Source organism: Miniopterus natalensis, chromosome 1 (assembly GCF_054644295.1).
Source record: "Miniopterus natalensis isolate mMinNat1 chromosome 1, mMinNat1.hap1, whole genome shotgun sequence".
Taxonomy (NCBI): domain Eukaryota; kingdom Metazoa; phylum Chordata; class Mammalia; order Chiroptera; family Miniopteridae; genus Miniopterus; species Miniopterus natalensis.
In genome coordinates, this window is record NC_142081.1 from 181,892,588 (window position 1) to 181,909,306 (window position 16,719).

Below are 16,719 nucleotides of genomic sequence, written 5' to 3' on the forward strand. Positions count from 1 at the left end.
AGCTCTCTGAAGCCTCGCAGGGCAGTTCCTATCCTTTCTTCTGCTTTCCCGATTTCTAAATATTGTTACTAACTTCTGCTCTGGTCAGTGTTGGTTTGTAGGTGTTTATTTTTATTTGCTTTTTTAATCCTTTGAAGTTTTGGGAGAAGTAGAGGTAAACGTAAGCTTTTAATTGATCATCTTAACTAGAAGCTGGTTAAATGTTGGATTTTTAAAAAAATAGAGTATGACTCCATAAAGTAAAGAGGTGTGAATCTTTTAACGTAGCTTTTCATATATCATATCATGTAAGCACTAAGCTCTTTGTAAATATTGTAAAAATTGGTAGTCATGCATAAATATTCATGCTTTATCATTGACTTTCCATTAGCATCTGGAATTTTTCATTAAATAACATTTGTGGGTTCTTTTTTATCTAAAGGGTTAGGTATAGCGGAGAGGAAGCTGGGATTTCAGAGAATTTTTGTTTTATTGGCTTCAACTCATTTTGGTTTATATAATCTTGGAAACTCTCACTTTGGTTTGCTTAAAAGTGAGGAAACACATTTTGGGATAGAAAAGGGCTGGCATTTTATAGAAATGTAATAAGTCCTTGGATTTGTATCTGTAAAACACTTTATAACTACTACTGCATCATTAAAAGCCTCACACTTAGGAGAGTAATTAGGTAAAATAATAGCTAAATAAAAATGAGTGATTAGATCAATAAAAATCTATACTTTGGGGAATTACAGTACTTCCAAAGCATATTGAGTCTGGTTGGGGTTAATACAGAGAATGAGATCCAGTGTGCATATAGTTCTGTAGGATGATATGAGCAGGGCCCGTGGATCTGGCAAAGCATATCAGTATCTTTGTTTTAGATATTTTGTAGAATGATTGAGCAGTGCGTTTGTGATGATTTAAGTACCATGATTAATAAAAGCTATACATTTGACTTAGTGCCTTTGAGGCTCATTCTAGTTGGGTGGTATTTGAAGATGACAATTTGGTAGCCTCTGCCACCTTAAATTGATATTATTGGTTAGCATGCTTGTTTGATTTGGGAATTCTTTTTTTTTTTAAGCTGTAAGATGTAATCTTTTAAAAACAACAACAACTCTGCTGGCACTTAGTGATATTAAACAGCAGTGCCTCTGTGTGAGCCTTTAATAAATAGAGTTTTAATTGTTTGTATATGCACTGCTGTTAAAGAGTTTTTAAGATACACAAATTTGAGATAACAAAAACTGACACGAGGTAGTGAGGCTGTATTTATGAAAGCGGTTGCAGCTTCACACCACCTGCCCTACCAGAGCTCGAGGGACGAGTTTGTAGAAACCCGTTCAATAACACTGCACAAGCCTTATAAACTATTCTAGAAAAAGCTTCTTAAAGAAATGTTTCCCTTCAGAACCCTAAAAACAAAGTTGGAGAAAACCTAGGCTAATATGTTTCTTGTCTGCTTTACCTTTTTTCCTGAAGGAATTTTGAGAGACTTTGCAAAATTGAACTCACATATGAAAGGGTAGAGGTCAGATGTTACTGCTGCCTCGGGGATGTTCAGGACGCTTTGCTATAAAACGTCCTAGAGTCCGGGTTGAGTAGTGGCTCAGAGCACAGACTGCCTGCATTTGACTCCCAGATGTGCTCTTTACTCCTTGTATGATGTGGGCAAATGATTAAACCTTCCAATGCCTCTGTGCCTTCATCTGTAAAATGGGAATAATAACATTTCTTAGGTGGTTGTTTGGAGGATTAAATGACTAAATATTTGTCTATGCCTTGCCTAGAACAAAGCACTATGTAGGTGTTTGCTGTTTTTTATTACCAAGATTATTGTGCCAAATAAATTGTCAATTGACTGAGGCTTTAATATCTCTTCTCTGTGTAATAATCTATCATTATTTCAGATCTAATTTGTGTTGTGTGATAATTCGTAACATTGCGTTTCATACTTTGTCTTTTTTTTTTTAATGTTTACTAAACAAATTCAGCTTTTAAAAGACATTTAAGGGAAAGACATAACTTACATCAGGGGAAATGTTTAAAGTACTTTAACAACCTCTCACTGTATGTAGTGGATTAATTTTACATAATTCCACTGGAATTAATTGCCTGATTTCTAATAGACTTTTATAAAAATATGAGAGAAATATTTAACCTTTGCTCAGAAAAGGTAATTCAAAAAGATTTAGTGTTCACCAATATTTATTGATTTAAAATTGTGCATTGACATTTAGAAACACATCCTTCTCAAGCTCTCTCTCTTAATATTTAGTTGACATTTTGATTAATTTGTATGGTTTACCAATATTAAATTGAAGTTTTTATTAGGTAGAAAGGGGACTAGTATTGTGAAAAAGGTTCTAAATGTAAGTTCTTTAATTAACCAGTTATTAGAATTCGGTGTTGAAGTTCACACATAGAAAATATCTAACTGAATGTTGACACGTTTAATGAGCAAAATAGGTTGTTTATATAAATTTAGTTTTAGAAACATCTTAAATTGATTAAGTTGTGTTTTAAATAGGAAAGTACCAAATGATACATCTTAAAGAATATTGTTTAAAAATGTTTAAGTCTAAAATACATTTTAAAGTTACATGGAAATTAAGGATCATTTTTTCATATTTTCTCTAGGGTCTAATTTTTCTTTAATAACACGATAGTTTTACAAAGCTTTTTTATGGTCATATAAAAATCTGATTTTTAGTATTTGAAAAACAAAAATAAAAAAGAAATGAAAAGTAAAGTGTTTTAGTAGTTATTTCCTCTTAATATAAACTACAAATTGGAGTATTTTTCAGTGAAAAAATATATTCATTAAATATTTGTTAAGCACATTTTATATGCTGGGAACTATGGCAGTTGCCGGCTTTACATTGATAAACAAAAGAGAAATTGTTTCTGTATTCAAGTATCTAAATATCTATCATGGGAGATGGATGAAGCAAAACAAATATATAATTACACCATCTGTGAAGTCTGATTGAAGAGATGGAGCAAGAGACCAAGGGACCTGAAGGATCTGCCTGGAAGTTAGGGATGGCTCCTTGGAGGGAATGACTTTCAAGCTGCGATCTCAAGGATTGGGAGCCGGCCACATAATCATGTCACTCATTCATTCCACAAATTCTTTTTTTTTTAGTGCCCTGTTTGCCTCTATGTTAGCTGCTGATCGTACAGTGGAATGAAATGTTCGTGGACTTTGTCCTTGTGAGGCGTAAGGGCTCGTGTGGAAGACGGACGTTAGGCACGTAGACACACACACACTATAGAACGGGAGACTGTTGGGGCTGAGAGGAGGAGGAGAGGTGCTTTGAGGGAATAACTGTGATCTGCTTTGAGTTGGCTAATCAGGAGGAACATCTGTGTAGGTGGTATGGGTGAAATTCTGAAAGCTAAGACGGAGTAGTTAGCCAAAGGAATGGAGAGATAATGGACAGTCTAAGGCCTTCATCTCCCATCGATGTTGATTGTTTTTATAATTAAATGGAAGATTATAAGTAACTGAGCTTTATTTTACCACCATGCACAATGTAAGGCAGGTGGTGCTCAAAACAAATCTTGGTTTACAGAATTACAGTTGAGATCATGTGGGAAGGTGTGTGGTTACCTGCCTTTAAGTGTGACAGATCAACATGAGATGAGCGCACAGTGCTTTTGTTCAATGTGCAATTATTGTATGTTTGCTTAATATTTCCTTTTAAAGAAATATTTTAAATGTTTTTTTAATGGTTATTTTTTAGAGAGAGAGGAAAGGAGAGGGAGAGAGAGATAGAAACACTGATGAGAGAGAAATATCGATTTACTCCCTCCTGCATGCGCTGCACCTGGGCATGTGCCCTGACCGGGCATCAAACCAGTGGCCTCTTGGTGCATGGGATAGTGCTCGACCAGCGGGGCCACACTGGCAGGGCTACTTAATATTTCTTTACTTTTTAATTTTAATGCTGGGAATTTGAAGAACCCTTGGGTTGGTGAAAAGTGAAAACCTATGGATGTTGCAGTATTAAGTCAACCTATTGCAGACCAAGGGAAGTTAAAAAAGCAGAAGAGGGGATAAGCGGGGAAGAGGTCTGGGTAGTTACTTGTGGTTCTATGGTTTTAAGATGGAAAGTGGGCTGGGGAGCTGTGGTTGTATGGTTTTAAGATCGTTACATGTTCTCATTACTTCATAATTCAGTGCTTGTGTGTGAAAATGTCTGCACTGACGAGCTTTGAAACTTTTCTCCATTTCATCTGATTTTCTCTAGTTTTATCTTGAGCAGAATAAATTGGCTAAGGATGAGTGTGGGAGGCTTGCTGCGTAATAGATGTGTAGTGTTCAGGAAAAAGCCCAGAAGAAAAATTCTCTACACATTCTGACTTTTTTTTCTATCTTTAAATCTCCTGAAACCCACAGAAGGTTAAGCCAATTCCTTATCTTAAACATGTCAGAACAGTGCAAAAGGAAGAGACAGACAGTTGTTTTTCCCTGTTCGTTTAGAGGTGACTTTTTACAGAAAGTTAGTTTTCATATCTGTGGTTAAGGCTAAAAGTATCTGGATTGTGTCAGTCCACACGGAGAGTCACGTAGAGAGTAGGATATTCAGGCCTTTAGGATTGTCTGCCTTCAGGAAAGGAGACTAAAACAGAACAAACCAAAAGAGCCCACGTAGAAATGGTTTTTCACTTTTCCCTTAGAGCCAGAAAAAGTTTTTTTCTCTTTTAAGTCTAACTAGGAAACTTGCAATTAACATTAGTTTGCTTTGTTTCTCAGGTTAGTAATCATTTTAAAGGGCATTTGCCTTTCATAGGATTCTTTTTCAAAACATGTTAATGTTTCAATGAATGTGGGATGATTGTAAATGATTCTTTATTGAGACAGGGCTTTTTCAGCTTGTCTGATCATAAGTAAATAATTTATCTATGTAAACCCAATTGCCAAAGCTTTGTTATTTTAGCAAAATATTATTCATTCTCCAAAGCAAAACTTAAGGTGAAATAAATGTTTTAAGCTTAATGAGGGATGAAAGTCCTGTTATCTTCATTAAAGGATTATCTTCATTAAGGGAAATGGGTACCTTGATAGCGTGTTGGGCAGCACTTTGTTTTGAGTCAGCCTTACAGATGAGGGTGACAACAACGGTAACAGTGTCATTGTTTTACGCCTGTGTCCACTGATTAGAAAGTTCCATCATACGTATTTTTCCCCCTGTGTGTACCATTGCTATACTGTACATTGTCAGAGCCTATTGTTTTCTGCAGTGTTTGACAGCAAGTGGGAATGGACTCAGTGCAGTTACATTACAAATGTATTTAAAATTCAAGTTCATGGTACTTAAATGTAAAATAACAATTTTATATGTTTTACAGAAAACGCATGTTTCAGAAGAGATGGGTGAAATTTGATGGCTATAGTATTTCTTATTACAATAATGAGAAGGTAAGTACATTTGACAGTTTTCAAGGATTGCTTTACGCATACTAAGTGTACTTCAGCGAACTAAGCAAGTGATGTTGGTTTTTTAAGAATGTGAGTTGGATTTTCACATGAAAAGAATTATGATAAGGTAAAACACTCTTCGTAATTTAACTTTTTCTTGAAACATAAAACTGAAATAAAAAACACACACCTTAGATATCTAACAGTTATTTATGGAGTATCTTCTACAGCAGGGGTGGGGAACCTTTTTTGGCCAAGGGCCATTTGGATATTTATAACATCATTCTCGGCCCATACAAAATTATCAACTTAGAATTAGCTATGGAAAAAAAAAGCTCCTAGATTTATTGAATTTTGAGTCCCATCTGCAGTTGCCTTGGCAGGGCCAGACCGAATGATTTTGGCCCAAGGGCCAGACGTTCCCCACTCCTGTTCTTGAGCCCACAGGAGTTGCTGTGAGTGATGCACAGAAGAGTAAGGAAATGCTTTATCCTCAAGAGCACAGAGGGGTGTTTGCAAAATGGCACCACGGTAGGGGACACAGAGCAAGGAGAGGCTGCTCTGTAGCCTGGAAGGGCCTGTGGAAGGACCAAGGAAGGCTTCTTGCATGAGATTTCATTTGCCTTGAGTCTTGAAGAAAGGAGTGTTTGTACGTGGAGAAACGAGAGACGTGTTCGTACATAGAGAAACCGAGGGAACAGGGCCTGACAACAGGGAGAACGATGAGAGGCCCAGTGGGAGTCACTCTGCTGTGGATGGAGCTTTCTCCTATGGAGAGCACCGTGTGCCAAGGAGACCTGTGGGAGACGAAGCCGAGAGGGATGTTTGGAGCTAGAAGTCATTGAAAGTCCTGACAGTTATGTGAGAGTGGTTACGATTCAGTCTTTAGGCATTTAGTATCCGTGACATGACACTGTTTTGGTCATGTCCTTCTTGTAATGAGAATGTCTTTATCCTTAGGAGGCTGAAATATTTAGGAGGGAAGTGTCATTATATCTACAAATGCTTTTCACAAGTTATCTGTCTCTCTCTACTTATATTTATATTTAATGTATGTGTATATATTAAATATATGTGTATATATATTTGCACAAATGCATAGTTAGATGAAACAAAGTTAGAAGATGTTAATAATTGTCAAATCTAAGTGGAGGGTATATAGGTGTTCATAGTACTAATCTTTCAACTTCTCTGTGTTTGAAAATTAATTCCCTTAATAAAAAGTTGGAACTAATAAATATACCATATTTTAGTTAATTAAAATCAGATATTTTTGTAGTCTTAACTGTATACATTCTTTTAACATACAACACTTACCTACAATCTCTTATTTATAGTTTATAACCTAACATTATTTTTCCATTATTTAGAGATTTCCACTGTCTAATATTGATGATATTTGTGGCTGGAATAGAAGTTTTCATTCGCTTTCATATATTGAGTCTTCATTGCTGGCAGGGAAGAAGAGTATATGGTTTTACACAGAAGATAACACAGGGCACACTACAACACTAAGAATAATAGAAAGTTTAGAGAAGTGCCAGTTGTTTCGTTTCACTTTGCAGTGATCCAGCTAATGCATCAAATAGGTTTAAATACGCCTCTTGGAAATTTGCAAAATAGTGGGATGAATATTTTTTAATAGCTGATTTTCTACCTTAACTACGGTTTTTAGTTTGTTTGTGTATTTGAATGTTGAGGCAGCTCCTTTGCCTGGGGTAGTGCAGTGTGGTCTCTGTATCTGATGGAATCTGACCCTGGTTTTCCTCAGCACCTGTGCCCATCTCTGGGCTGATTGGAATGTGGAGGAAAATATTCAGGAAAGAGGCTTCCCTGCCATGAAGCTCTGTAGGTGGTGGAGTCATTATCATCCTTTGGGGGGGAAAATGTCTAGTATCTGTGTCCAACTGGACTCACTTTGTCCTTTGAAAGCAGGGCAGTGAGGGGATGAGTACCTGTCACATTTCTAAATATTGATGCAGTAAAATTGATGAAACCTCTATTTGAAATTGAGACCAAAAGTTCACGTTAAAGTGAATTATTACAAATCCTTTCCCTTAACATCACATTTTAAAAAAATGCAAATTGTTGTTTCTGTGGCATTTTTCCCCCCTTTACTATTCAGATGATTGGTTTTATCTTGGCAAAAACAAAACACGGGGGTGGGTGTTTTCTAAAAGGAGACACAGTTTTTGTTAAGACTTTTCTGCCAAAAGAGGTGGGCTGGAAGGAGGGTATTTCAAGGCCAGGGAGCAGAAGGCAGAAGACATAGGTGCAGTCTTAGCTCCCGTGTCAGTAGGTGTGCGGTTTTAGTGGTCATGTGCACCGAGTAGGTGGGTGTTTCAGTATTTAAATGTGCACTTGAGTGTGTCGTTGGGCTTTCAGGAGGCAGTGTGCAGAGTTGCCTGTTTCCCTGGTTTCCTTTCACTTTGCTCCGCGCTGCTCAATCATGTCTCTGCGAGGACTCTTCATTGTATTACTGAAAATGGCAACATCCCAATAGCCTTGATATCTTTTCACCTGCCAAGAAATTGAGCTCACCCCCATTCTCACTCAGCTGTGGGCAGAATTGCCCTGTGGTCTTTTTATTGTCTGAAAGTGGTAGATAAATGACAAACTTGACCTAGATATCTGTGTGTTACACGCTCAGGGGATGCTTTAAAATTTCTTTCCTTAAGGAAAATTTTACTCTCTGAAAAGCATAGTCATTTTGAGCCTGTTGTCACTGAGTCGTCTTTTTTCTCTCCTATATTGTCTTTATCATGTGTTGTTTGAAGAGAAATGTAAGATCAACTCTGGAGTGTTAAAAATGATGAGATATAATATCTTGTAATCGCCTCATGATAGATTATAAATGAACCGTTAGAGAAACTACAACTTCCTGAGGTTAAAGTGGCACAGTATTTAGCTTGTTAAATACATTTCGAACGCTTCTGTTTTTCTATTACTATTCTATAAATACTCATTAAATATAATTTCATTATTACAGGCATGTAGGTGGGTTGTTATTTTTTTAAGGACTTGTTTGTTTAATCTCTTCAAAGAGATCTAGTGGAAGGAAAAAAATTATCTCTTTTAAAATTCCTGTTTCTTTTTCTAAAATGGTATTTGACTTTTCTCCACTGAAAAATGGGCTAATGGTAACGTTTTATTTAACAAACAGTTAACTATCTCACTAGAAATATAATTTTATAAGCTCCTGTAAGTCTTAGGCAAACTAAAATTTGAGAACAGGTCACACGTAAGGGATAAAGTATAACTGTTTTGGACATTCTAGATTTTTGACTGTTTAGTGTCAACCACTTACAGGCAGAGAAGCCCCCACCCTGTCGCCAAGGGTGCCCTGCCCTTTCCCAGGTCTTAGTTTGCCTCACCGTGGGGGGAGACATCTCCCTCCCACCCTGTCATTCCCGGAGCACTCAGTGACGTAGTATTGCTGTTATAACCCACATTTATTGGGTTTCCGTTGTAAAGCCAATCATTTAATTTATTTCTTGGCAGTGGCCTTTTCAGCCGTGTCTGGGTGTGCACTGTGGGAAGCTGCAGCAAGTCTTTTCCTCTGTTTTCATCTCCACATTTTTGCTTTTCTCTTAACCTTCCTGTTCTTTGCCATCCATAAAAATCCTGTACAAACTTCAAGGCCCATCTTCTTACCCTCCTCTGTGAATCTTTTATTTTCTCCAACTATACGTATGAACAACAAGATGCAGGAAGGGTGACGGGAAAACAAGTTAAAAGTAGGGAGGCAGACCAGGAGCGTGTGCAGCAGGAACTCAGGGCATCCTTTACCAGGTGTGGGCTACATAGAATTCAGTCACTCAGAAAATATTTATACAATGCTGACTACATGAAAGGCGGCGAGGAAGGTAGACATGGGCCCACAGGCTATTTAGGGAGACAGTATTAACCAAATGATCACACAGTAAATATAAGAACCGTCGTTTAAATTATATTTAGTAATTGTTACAAAGGAAAAGCCCAAGTTGCTGTTAGCTGCCTGAGAAGAGGCTGGTCAGAAAGGCTTTCTTCAGGAGCATGCAATGCGCTGAGATGTGAAAGTTGTATGAGGTTAGGTATGAAAAGCATTCCTTGCGAAACAAGTCAGACAGAAAAAGCCAAGAACCATATGATATCACTTACATGGGATAAAATTGAAAGCAACCAATGAACAAACAAGACAGACAAAAACTCATAGACACAGACTGCAGTATGGTGGTTACCAGAGGGAAAGGGGAGGGGTGGGGATATTAAAGAGTAAAGGAGCCCGGCCTGCGTGGCTCGTGGTCGAACACAGACCTATGAGCCAGGAGGTCACAGTTCGATTCCCGGTCAGGGCACATGCCCGGGTTGTGGGCCCGATCTCCAGTGGGGGACGTGCAGGAGGCAGCCGATCAGTGACTCTCATCATTGGTGCTTCTATCTCTCTCCCTCTCCCTTCCTCTCTCTGAAATCAATGAAAACATTAAAAAAAAAAAAAAGGTAAAGGTAGTCAAATATATGGCAACAGAAGAAAATATGACTTTGGCTGGTGGGCTCGCAATGCGATACACAGATGACATACAGAATTGTACACTTGAAACCTATATAATTTTATTAACCAGTGTCACCCCAATAAATTTAAGTTAAGAAATATTTTTTTAAATTCCTTGCAGAATAAACAGAGTATGCAAAGGCACCAGATTGGGCAGAAACACAGTATATTTAGGGGATCTCAAGAAGCTTAATGTGGCTGGAAAGAGGGAGTGGCAGGGAACAAGTTGATACTGTAGCTGAGGGGAGAGTCCCAAGTTATGTGGGTGCACAAGGTCAGCACAGGTCAAAGACTATTCTGTTTAAGACTGATTACTAGAAGAGTAACATTTTAATGGACAGATACAGAGGGGGTACGCTTTCAGGAGATAATTGAGTTTTAAAACGTTTGAGGTGCTGATGGGACAGTAATGTGCACTGTTGATGACTCAAAATATGGGGGTGGAGTTGACTGAAATGGATAAAGAAGGAAGGGGCAGATTTTAGAATTCTCTGCTTCACCTTGGTAGCTGAAATAGCAGGAGGGGATTTTTCTTTCTTATGGAGGGAAGAGAAATAGATGGGAAATAATGAGAAGAATAAGTGACTTAGTAATTACTTACTTCTTGACATCCCCTCTCCTTTTTCCCGGAGGTTGCCCACTTATCTTCCTAAATCACGGTGCAGATATCACATTCTTTTGGTAGGATTTCGAAGGATACCTGAAGTGATGGGAGGTTGGCGCAGGGGCTGTGGAGGGGAGGAAACTGTCAGAGGCCTAAGGAAATGCCGTGACAGTGTAATGTGATACATCTCAGCAGAGGATGCCCCTCCCGTGGCATGCCGGGTTGTGGACAGTGACCGCCCCTTACCTGGCTGTCCCTTAGCAGTCTGCTGGGTGCGGCAGTTTACCCTTGGGGGGAATAGGAGCTTGGCTCTTGCTCTCTGCATGGGATGGCTTAGTACATTCTTCCGGCATTTTCTTTCCAGCACAGGGTCCATTCAGGATGCATTATACCCTTAGTAAGTAGCTGACTTTGGGAGGTGGTCATTATGCCAGATGGTCTAGGAGGGCCCAGGTAAATGACGACAGAGGTACCAAGAGTCTTAAGAGTGACCCCTCTTGAGCAAAATTACGCTCTGTATATATCAGTTGCAAACAGCCACATCCATATTTTTTCATTCTTTTAAAATCCATTAAGTGTCACTGAGGAATCAAAAGTAAAGTGATGCAGTTGTAAGATTAAAATCATTATTGTCAGAGCATTGAGTAAGACGGGTAATCGATATAATCCAACAGTCTGGTTTCTTAGATATATTCTTGTTGCTCATAATATGTAAGAGCCGTCGTTTTGAAACGGTTCCGTGACAGTACCTGTTATGGCCAGCAGATGCCTGCAAACACCATAAAATCATTTCAACCAGATTGTTTTAAAGAACATACTGCTGTTTTTTGGAGATATATATATATATACACACACACATTGTATAATATGCTTGTATTTGACTCTGCCTTTTAATTCCAGGTGCATAGACTATTGAAGACATTTTACTTGAAAGGAGCATTTAATATTTCTTTTGGGGGAATATTAAGTGGGTATGAGGATATATACTATTTGTATGTCATTTAAAAATTTAGATCGAAGTTGTGAAAGAGAAGCACTTGTGAATGTTGTGCCATTTTTTTTTCTTCCTTTCTTTTTTTCAATAATATCAAGAGAATTTCACTCTGCCTTCTTTTGTGTGTCTTTTTCTCTAACCAATGCAGGAGAAGTACTCAAAAGGAATAATTCCCCTTTCTGCTATGTCGACAGTACGGGTTCAAGGAGACAACAAATTTGAAGTTGTTACAACACAAAGAACTTTTGTTTTTAGAGTAGAGAAAGAAGGTAAGATTATTTCTTTGTCCCTGTAACAAACTCGCAGATATTCAAGAAATCTTTAAATACGTTACTTTGAAATAATTTACATTTTATAGTATGACAAGTGTTTGTTCACTGTTCTTGCGTGCAGCCAATACTTAGAATATACTAAGTGTCAAGGACTCCTCTGAATTCTGGGCATACAGCAGTGATAGAAGTAGACAGCCATCTCTGCTCTTATGGATAATGATGTAAATAGTTATTTAATGTGCAAAATCAGTTTTTCTGGCCATTAAAAGGTTGGTTTTACGGCAGGTGTTAACTGAACACACAGGCACAGCAATCATCGTAACGTAGATTTTGCAGCATCTTTTATTTTTCTTGATTCTTACCACCTGCATCACCTGCCACAGGTCATTTGATGGTGAAAAATTGATCTAAAGATGGTTTGGGGATGGAGTCTAAATCTTTAGACCTCCTCTGACTGTTGGGGGGAGAGGGATCAGGATCCAGGGGGACAAAAAGTTTCCTGTTTTGTACTTTGATTGACTGCCAATAATATCATTTCTATAAACGTCACTACTTTTAAATAATATAGGTAAGGTCATCTTTGTTAATTAAATAGGATTTTAACTTATTTTAAAGCCCACTTTTAGTATAGATTATAACTCAGCTTGATTTTTGAAAGTACTTTTACTTCTTGGTGCTTAATTATTTGAATAATGGTGATATGGAAACCTCACTGAATCCTTGATGTGTGCCAGACACTCTAAATGCTTTATTTTCACAGTAGTTTTAGGATCTATGTAGTTACTACAATTATTACTCTGTTTTACATGTACGAGCCTCCACCTTTTATAAACTACAGCAATATTAACTGTTACGGGGCAATGTTTATCCTTTTAAACCACCCGATTCCTAGAACATATGCATGGGCTTGGCACATAGAAACATTCAGTAAGTCTTATTTATTCCTAGAAAGCTTCCTATGTTGCTTGGAATAATCGGTAAATGAGTAAGTCCCAGCCACTGTTTATGCTGGAGCAGCTTTTGTCAAACTGTGACTCACTAACCACTTGTGAGATCAACCTAGTGGTTTCTGATGGTATTAAAAAAAAAAAAAAACCCCCCAAACAAAACAAAAACCCAAACAGATATAAAAAAGAATAATAAGTACCAAAGTATATCGCTTCTGGTAAGTGTACTTAATTTATTGTGAAACATACCAATGCATATGTTGCACATGTATAATTTTAAAAGTGTTTCTTACTTGCTTTTAAAAAATGTTGAGAGCTTTAGCCTAGAGCAGGGGTTGACACCACATGACCTGTAGCCTAAATCCAGCTCACTGGTGGTTTTTGTAAGTAAAATCTTGCTAGATCACAACCACTCTCATTCATCGATGTCTCGCCTTACGGCTGTTTTGTGCCTCAATGTCAGTATAGAGTAGTTGCAGCACAGACTGTGTGGGCAGGAAAAGCCTCAGATATTTACGCTCTGGCCCTTTACAGAAAGAAAGTTCACCAACCCTTGTCCTGTCCTAGAGCCTTTCATATAGACCTGCTGCTTATGCGAGAAGCCACTTTTTGTGATTCATTGCCTAAAATTCAGAAAGTTATCCTCAGTTGTGATACTTGATATGGAACTTGTACTTGAAATCACAGTTTGCTCTTAGGCTGTGTCTTAAAACACATGGCATTGCTACTCTTGACTGGCTCTCATGGTGATCTTTCCTTCTGCTGTGGTTTCCACGGCCGCAGAGGTGACTGCCCGTTTCTTTGAGGTGCTTATCACCTTCCCCTTGGCCTGTCAGAGTGAATTTCACATATGCCACACGGCCTACATTTTAAGCTAGACATACTAAATAAAGTTTCCAAATTGTGTGAAAATCTGTTTAGCCACATTTACTTGTGCAGTTAAAAGTTAAACAGACACATTTTCTGTAAGTAGAATGCATCAACCCACACATGTTTAAAAGTTACATCTTTACGATTGACCATTAAGTCCTTCTGTGACACACAGTTCCTTCGCCATGTCAACTTAGTATAAACATTTCATTAACTTGGTATAAGTTTTTTGTTAAGTAATTCTTAGGTCTTTAATTTTTGAAAGCATGAAAATACTGCTTGAGTGGAAATGGAGACTATTCACATGGAATTACTGAATAAGTTATTTTCATTGAAAGTCATTTTTACATAGTAACAAGTCACATTTTAAAAGATAAGTGCATGTAGAGATGTGTGTATGAGTGTGTGTGTGTACACATATACGTAAATGGTATATGTGTGTCCATATATTTAGTATAGAACTTTCCACAAGATAGTAAATATGTTTCATTAAATGTTTTTTCCCCTTCCGTGTATACAGGTGATCATTTTTTATCTTGTGGAAACTGAGAAATCAATCATATGAAACATGTTTTGTGAAAGATTTGACCTAGTGAACTTTAAGCCGAATTAAACTTTGTTTCAGTCTGTTCATAATACAAGACCAACATTTAGACCAGAAAGAGGAAATGGCTTCCTATCCTAACAGAGATGAATTCTTCATTTTTGGAAAAAGGTTCTGAATGACCTATATACAGCAGCTCCCCTCCGTCTCCCCTGAATCCAGTGTCACTGTTTCTAAACTGCTGCATAGCCCACTGCTAAGACAGGATTCCAATCTGACATCTTCCCCACACACATTTTCAAAGGCTTCAGTTCCCCCAGGTTGCCTAGTACAATATTGCTATTCTCGTAGTTGAAAGTGAATTATATTGGAATAATAATGTTTTAAAAACACTCTTCCTCCTATAGGAAATGTAGTCTGATTCTTTTTGTCCTCAGGCAGAGCCACCGGAACTGGTCATAACAGCTGATGATCTCTTCATTTAGTCTGTATTCCCTTGGCATCTGTGGTCACACATGCAGATGTGTTCCTTCAGAAAGCAGGTGGTGTTTGAGTGGACAGTGCTCATAGTTAAAAGAGGGCGTCTGAACTCTGAGGGGTCATTGCATTCCCAGGCCACTTGCAGCACAGGCTCTCAGCTGCAGGTGCTGTGGTCCTGTCCACCTTTGCCAGTGCTGGACGCCTGGGAGGCGGGAGGCCTGTCATTCTCCCAGCCACATTTCCAGCCTGCGCCGCACAGCCCTGTGATACTGTAAAGGGCCCCCGCCTTTTCTTTTCAAAGAACTCTTGGGATGAAAACCATCAATTCCCCTTAGTTGTTTTGGGCAAGCAGACTTCCCTCTTTTGAAATCGGCAGTGTTTTAGAAGCAAGGCATGGAACATTTGCTCCCTCGGGGGAGAGCCAGGGGGATTAAAAGTTCTCTGTTGTCTCCTTTGATAGTAAACTTCTCATCATATAAGAGGCCACAAATTAGAGTCATTTCCCTAGCTTTTTCTCTCTCATATCACAGCAAACCATATCAGTTTGACTTTGAAAATATGTCTGTATTCAGGCCAATTCTCAGTACCTCCTCCGCTGCCACCACCGGTGTCTGGATTATTGTAATAACCTCCCTTGGTCTACTGCAGTCATATTTTCACTACAGCTGTCCGAGCGGTCATTCAACAGGAAAGTCAGGCCGTGTCAGTCACGCCAGGAGGCCCGCTGTCTTCCCATCTCAGGATGCCCAGGAGCCCCTGTGGGCTGGGCCTGGTCTCCCTGCCCTTGTCTCCTCTGTGCTCTGTATCTCACTGCGTTTCAGCTGCAGGGGCCTCTTGTTTTGTGAATGTGCCAAACCTGCTGTCGCCTTAGGGTCTTAACACTTGCTGCCTTTTTTTTTAAGTCCCAGAATGCCCTCCCTCCAACCCTGCTCCTCACTTGGTCTGTGGCCCCCCCTTCCTTTCGGCTTCTGCTCCGCCGTGGCCTCCTTAGGCTCTTTCTGTTCACCTGCGTCAAAGCGCTCCCTGTGTCCCGCCCCTGGCCCTAAATTCTGTTCCCCTGCCCTTGTCCCTGTGCTTTGTGCGTTTCTGTGCTTATTGCCGTGGGCCTTTCACAGAACGCAAACTCCAGGAGCGCGAGGCCACGGCTTGTCTTGTTCAGCCTCCCACGCCTGGTGTTCAGAACAGGTCTTGGACTATGGTGGGCACTCAGTAAATACTGTATGAGTGAATGGACATGGATTGGTGTGCAACACTTACTGCTCGAAAATCCATCATGGGTTATATTGAGGGATTTTTTTATATTATCATGTCAGATTATATCAAAAGTAAGGGTCTGTCTAAACTTGGATAGATTTTGTTATTAATCTGTCAATCAGCCCTTGCATAGTAATGCCTAGTGCGGTCAGTCCTGTGTTACTAATATTTGTGCCTACTGCTAAATCCAGTAGTCTAGAGAATATTTGTTACGTCTCTCCTGTTGAATTTTTTTTTTTTTTAATTTCCTCTTTTGAGTCTTATACCATAGTTGGCATGCCTGAACACCTCAAGAACTAACTTGAGGGGTTTGAGGGAATTAATTGCCGTTATCTTTTATTTATGTTCTAGCATAATTACAAGAAAGTGGCTTTTTTGTTTCCCCTCCCTCTCCCGCCTTTGTTTTCTTTCTCCAATATGAAATGTTATACTTTGAGCACAGCCATATCTAGGTTAGAGAGTGTTTTCAGAAGGAGTGGTGCATAGACACCCAATAAATATTTGTTATTAGAAAGAATAAAAGTACTTTGGTATGAAGAGCTGGCAAAAGCTAGCATAACATCTTGCTTTGCCCAAGACACTTTGCCCAAGGGAAAAATAATTATTTGTTTTGGAATATTGTGACTTATTAAAGCATATTTCCCACATCTATGAATGCACACATTGTACAGCCAAATATCAAATGCAACTTGTAATCTGTTTTATTGTGTTTAAATGATAGGTATCATTGTTTATCTCCGTTGGCATAGGATACTAAGAATAAAAGGAACGTTACTATTAATTCCTAATCTTCTTCATGACTGTTTGCTTCCT

The 16,719-nt window shown here is 38.7% G+C and overlaps 1 protein-coding gene across 2 annotated transcripts in view; it reads left to right on the forward strand.

Moving 5' to 3' along the window:
- ARAP2 (ArfGAP with RhoGAP domain, ankyrin repeat and PH domain 2) overlaps nucleotides 1-16,719 on the forward strand; it is a 136,903-nt gene that overhangs the window by 22,289 nt on the left and 97,895 nt on the right. For both annotated transcript variants that reach the window (XM_087827892.1, XM_087827888.1), the window contains exons 6-7: nucleotides 5,341-5,410; nucleotides 11,688-11,808. In XM_087827892.1, coding sequence (XP_087684018.1) covers nucleotides 5,341-5,410; nucleotides 11,688-11,808 — 191 coding nt within the window. The remainder of the gene's footprint in view (nucleotides 1-5,340; nucleotides 5,411-11,687; nucleotides 11,809-16,719) is intronic.